This window comes from Bombina bombina, chromosome 2 (assembly GCF_027579735.1).
Source record: "Bombina bombina isolate aBomBom1 chromosome 2, aBomBom1.pri, whole genome shotgun sequence".
NCBI classification, from domain to species: domain Eukaryota; kingdom Metazoa; phylum Chordata; class Amphibia; order Anura; family Bombinatoridae; genus Bombina; species Bombina bombina.
The window spans coordinates 667,443,228-667,449,404 of NC_069500.1; the positions used below are offsets into that span (position 1 = coordinate 667,443,228).

Consider the following 6,177-nt stretch of genomic DNA (forward strand, 5'->3'; position numbering starts at 1 on the left):
ATATATTTATATATATTTAAAAGAAATTTTCCTTAAACAAGAAGAGGCACTCTCAGGACTTGAACTTTCAATAATTATTATAACAAGACCTTTTTCCAAGACCAATTAAACTTCATATTTTCATCATTAACGCCTGTGTCGTAGTCTAGGAGTTAATGATTATAAGATTAAGTATAACTGGTCTTGAAAAAGGTCTTGGTATGAGACTGAAATATCGACCAGAACAAGCTTATGTAAAGACGTGAATAAAAAGTTGAAGATTTATTGAAAGTTCAAGTCCTGAGAGTGCCTCTTCTTGTTTAAGGAATTTGTCTACTGTTACTGTTGTAGAGCACCTAGAATCTGTGGCCTACTGGTTCCCAGGAGTTTATAAAAAAGTAAGCACTTACCAACTGTGTATTTTCCGGTGCTGACAGACTTTCCTTCAGTTTGGGAAATGCAGGGGAATGCTAAACACACAAAATAAAGTAACAAAGAATAAGAGATTAATACACAATTAAATTACATGTTATAAAAACTAGTAATAATTTTGTATAGTCATGCTAAGTTAAATGAACATAAAAGTGCAAAATGAAAATACTCAAATTAGTTAGAGCATTGTATGTTTGTACTGTTGCTTGCATAAAATAAAGTGTTTAACCCCTGCAAAGGGATTAAACACATAGTTCAAGTCAGCTTCAGAGCAAAAATAAAATTACTGGGAGCAGGAACACATCTAGTGAGCCAATCACAGAAGGCATGTGTGTAGTCATCAATCACCAGCTACCTCACTGTAGTGTATTGCTACTCCTGAGACTACATAGGTATCATTTTCAACAAAGAATACCAAGAGAAGGAAGTACATTTGATAACATTAGTAAACTTAAAGCGACACTAAACCCAAATTTTTTCTTTCATGATTCAGATAGAGAATACAATTTAAACAACATTCCAATTTACTTCTATTATCTAATTTGCTTCATTATTTAGATATCCTTTGTTGAAGAAATAGCAATGCACATGGGTGAGCCAATCACACGAGGCATCTATGTACAGACACCAATCAGCAGCTACTAAGCCTATCTAGATATGCTTTTCCGCAAAGAATATCAAGAGAATTAAGCAAATTAGATAATATAAGTAAATCTGAAAGGTGTTTAAAATGACATAATCTTTCTAAATCATGAAAGAAAAAATGTGGGTTTCATGTCCTTTTAAGTATCTAAAAACTGCTTGCTCTGCCTAAACTATGAAAGGGACATGAAAGTCAAAATTCAACTTTCATGATTCATATAGAATAGATAATGCAAATAAAAGATAGTTGTACTAGGAGGTTAAACTAAGAGATACGGACACATACATAAATGATATAATAACGAAATGTATTAGAAGTAACAGTATGTAAGTACAGTATGTGCAAGAATTAAAAAAAAAAAAAGTTTAATAACACCAATAACTACTTACCATTTTAATGGGATGCACACAGTTTCTGAATATTTGGTGGGAAATTAGATAAATACACTCGCATTTCATCATCAAGCATTTTTAAGCTTCCACTTCCTATCCATATATCAGGAGCAGCAATGCACTACTGGGAGCAATCTTCTGACTGGTAGCTGCACATGCATGCCTTTCGTCATTGGCTCGCCCAGTATGTTAAACTAGCTCCCAGTAGTGCATTACTGCTTTCAACAAAGGATACCAAAGAAAATGAAGCAAACTTAATAACAGAAGTAAATTGGAAAGTTGCTTTAAAATTATATATTCTATCTGAAACATGAAAGAAAAATATTGGGGTTCATGTCCCTTTAAAATGGAACGCAGTTCCATCATCTTCAAATAAGCTTAAACTGCCTTAAACTGTTAAATGTGGCATTCCCTGTTAGACATACAATATACTTCCTGTATAACTATTGCTATTGGCATTGTATATGAAAGTTAAGTATTATGCTGTCTTAGCAGCAGTTTTTGCGATTTAAAGACTTCAGCTTCTTACTTATGTCAGTTGTATGTGTTAAAAAAGAAGCAGTCTCCTTCCACTCCAGTCAGTGCCAGATCAGGATAAATGCACCACATTATGCAAAGGGACAATTAAACCAATTTTTCTTATGGTCTGTCCAGTGGCTTCCCATATGTCCCTCTCCCCAGGGGGTGCAAGCAAACAAACAAATCTCCCCAAAATTCCAAAAGCCAGAAGAGCAATTGAATGAATCCCTTCACTAGATTACAAAGAATTTGTGATAGGAAGAACATTGAAGGGTGACAGTTACTTAATAAAGTCTATGTGATTATCCAAGAATACCATATCAATAGATTTAAACATTGTGTACTGTTCTCTAAAGTAAAGGATAATCATAAGTCAAAGGAATAAAAATTAAATTGGCAACAGAATTCTTTAAGATTGTTCCGACTCTGAGAAGCTTTCTTAAAATTTTAAATTCAATTTCAAACCTTTTTAGGAGTCAAACAGCTCCCAGTGCTCCCACATAATTATTAACTTACATAGAGTAAAAATGCCACTCACAATCTTAGACCTGATTCGGTTAGACCGCTTGTGAGTCTGCAAAAAAAAACAAAAAAAAAAAACCCCACTGACTTCTGACTTCAGTTCAGCGTTTAAGCTGCCACCCTCAGAGCTCTGCGAGTCTGACTGACTACTGCCTGTGCTGCAAACACACTGCTGTCCCACTCACTGACTACATGTGCAGTCACAAGCCGATTGAGGAGACTACACGAGCCAATGGGCCGCCAAAGCCGCCAATGGGAATAGTTTCAGTTCCGGCTGAGCTGCGCCAATAGGTTAAGATGATCTGAGACCCACTAGGTATCAATCACGTGTCAACCATGTGATATGCGTAGCAGGCAGGCGAAAAGTCAGAAACCAAAATAAAATTTAAAAGAAATTAAAAAAAGTTTGTGCTGAAGCTGGGACACACCTACACACTGCCGCCGACACACAGTTTGGAAAGCACTGAACTATATCTGTTTAACCTTTCTGCAAAGATTATGAAAGAACAGCAGGTGTTTATTGCTAATTACTAGTCATTATCCTCCTATGATCTAAACAAAAAAATAAAAATACACCTTGCCAATATATTATAAATTGTCTTTGTTTTAATTTTCATTTTAAGAATTAAAGGACATTATTAATTCAATAGGATTCAGTCAGGAGACAGACAGACTTACCTTTACAGATATGTAATACCTATAGTAATACAGCTGGAAAAGAAGAAACAAGCAACTTGCTGCAGTCAGAACAGCCAAAATCACGTTTTTATTTATTCGTTGCATTACCCAGGCTTTGTTGGAACCCAGAGTATGTTTAACTCAGGACTTGTCATTTTGTTTGCATCACATGGAGGTTATGTTCAGACTGTGCAAGAAGAAAAAAAAGATATGATTAACGTTATGAATTAAATAAGCAGTATTGGGTCAATATAAGGTGTACATATGTATAATGAAGGTTAAACAAATACAAATCCATGACTAACAGTATAATGCTTTACTATTTGTGTAACTTCTAAAGTTTTCTAATTAAAGGGATATTAAGATATTGAGATTGTAATACAATGTTTAATAATGTGTAGTTAAAAAGTATAGTATATTTACTTTCATTATTTATTTTTGTCCTTTTCTCCTGTAATTTAAAATAGTTTGTTTTCTAAAATCCACTGAGTTTTTCTACAAAGTAATGGGCGTTACCATGTTTGAACTAATGTTTTCTGTTTATTTATCTATCTCTCCTGCTGAGGACAAGTATGAACAGATATAAAATAGAAAATAAAAAGACTGTGCAATCAAGGCTGTGTAGAACATAGGATTGTTAAGGCAATAAACTAACAGAGTTTCCTTTTGCACAGTGTCTTTTATTGTCTGATTTATATGTGTCCCTAATTGTCCAAAGCAGAATAAGACAATAAACATAAGATCAAACATGGCAGTAACCTTTACACTTATATATTCATATTTTAAACAACTTATATAATTGTAAAAAAATACATCTACATATTATCCTAAGGCTAATTGTTGCTTTGAATACATCATTAATTCTAGCATTTTAAAGAAATGAACCGCAATAAATCATAATACTTTACACAATGACTAAAGTACCAAATACTACTGAGTAAATATACTGAGGAGCTTACAATCTATAAAGTGATTAGGCAGGAGAGAGCTAAATTATTCGGACATTTCTTATCAGATAAACATGGTTAGAGAGCAATTAGTATAAGTGAGGGCAGCTCAGGAGTAAGCAGAACTGAAAAAAGTATATGGGAGACATGCTTCTAACATTACAGACTGGGCTTGACAAATTTATATTAAACTTAGTCATCCAGAAAACTGAAGAGAAGAAAGCTACGCCTTTTATTAGGACTCAAGCAAGGGTTGTTTTTTTAGATATAAGAAAAATATTTTAAAACTAAGAGCCATGTGTCCCTTGCTCTCATGATTTTTAAGCCCTTAAATAAAAGGGAGAAGAACATAGTTTATGAATTTTTTACAGAATTAAAATAATCTAAATGTCTAAAAAGTCGAAATGAATAACTTATCAGTTCTGCTTTCCTATGTGCAAAGTCTTCCTCTTGGTCTTCCTCTGTCCTCCAAAGCATGTACATTACTACTGTATCAGCTCAGAATTGGCTGCAATCAAGCCCCCAGTTTGCCCTGGATTGGTTCACAGGCACACAATGAAGATCAATCAAAGGCACTGTCTGTGGCAGCTTTGATTGGAGTTTGGGAGGTTTTTATCACCATGTTAATTCCTTTACAGCATCATTGGTGTGATGCACCTAAATGGATACACTAGTGCACAAACTGAATTCTCTAAAGCATTAGATACTTATATTTTTGTATTATTTATTTAAAAGCTGCAAAAAGTTTAAAAACATAACTTATGTCCTGCTAAGAAATGCCAAAGACCTGTCACTCCTGGGTAAATTAGGAGCCATACGTACCATATCCATCAATCACCTGTCATTCATGTTCGGCTCACAAGCACTCACATGCACAGCAAGGGGTGAGCACTATTGCAGTAAAAAAATGTTCATTAGTCTGGTGGCGTTTTGATTTCTAATAATAAGCACATAAAACAGTTATATTAAAAAAAATGATAACATTTACTGTTATGTCAGTTTATACTCGTCTTAATGCATTTCATTATACTGTACATTCAATTTACACTTTAATGATAAATCTGATGATAAATGAAAGTCTAGTCTACCAAAAGAGAAAAAATAAGACAATTATTGTAAATGGCATATTAACTACACTACGTAGTGAGCAAAAACGATGACCCGATTTGCTATTTATTTGCAAGCAGCTCAATTTAGTGCATACAGCAACTACAGGAAATGGGTGTTTTGTTTTTCATAAACGCATTGTCGAATAGAGGAAAATAACAATTTCTTGTGTGTCCAACACAAAGGGTTAAGCCATACCTCCAATCCAGCCACCATGATGCTATAACAAGCTTCTGAAAGGAGAGGAGCCACCGGAAGTTACGTCACGTGTCACCATGGCAACAGAAAGCGTCATCTGAGAGCAAGTAGTGAAGGCGAGACGGGAAATCGCCGTAAATTAGAAACGGTTTTCCCATAGTAGAAATTGGTTGGCCTTAGTCATAACATTATAACAAAATAAGCAAATGCTATAAAATGCATTACCTTAAAATATTAAAATAGTTTGTATTTCTTTCTTATATCATTTAAATACTTTTTTTAGGGGGAGGTGTAACATATTATGCCGTTTTCCCTTTGGGCTGTTTTATTTCTTGCCTCATATAATACAGAACTGGTACTTTCTTATTTTAGCGTATTTTATTAGGAGCATCTGCACAATTTAGTATTTTAGCGTATTTTATTAGGAGCATCTGCACAATTTAGTATTTTAGCGTATTTTATTCTCAGTGCTGTCACTGGTAAGTTGGTAACACAATGTTTATACAATGTTTCAAGTAATCAGACTGCATAAAAACATTTCATGCCTTCAGTTTAAACTAGTATTATGCCCTGTAAAATTAACCCTTTATTGCCTACAGTAACTAGCATTATGCCCTGTAAAATTAACCCTTTATTGCCTATAGTAACCAGCATTATGCCCTGTAAAATTAACCCTTTATTGCCTACAGTAACCAGCATTATGCCCTTTAAAATTAACAATTATTGCCTAGAGTAACCAGTATTATGCACTGTAAAATCC

General features: G+C 34.1%; 1 protein-coding gene across 2 annotated transcripts in view; it reads right to left on the reverse strand.

The window, feature by feature from the left end:
- The window catches only part of FKTN (fukutin), a 92,606-nt gene extending 87,119 nt beyond the window's left edge, over positions 1-5,487 (reverse strand). Inside the window, exons 1-3 of one of the 2 annotated variants that reach the window (XM_053702615.1) lie at positions 5,418-5,487; positions 3,166-3,352; positions 390-449 (exon numbers count right to left, since the gene is read on the reverse strand). In XM_053702615.1, coding sequence (XP_053558590.1) covers positions 390-449; positions 3,166-3,270 — 165 coding nt within the window. In that variant the 5' untranslated portion in view covers positions 3,271-3,352; positions 5,418-5,487. Of the gene's footprint in view, positions 1-389; positions 450-3,165; positions 3,353-4,934; positions 5,052-5,417 lie in introns of those variants that run through there. The other variant, XM_053702614.1, reaches the window with a different exon arrangement.
- Between the last annotated feature and the right edge of the window lie 690 nt (positions 5,488-6,177).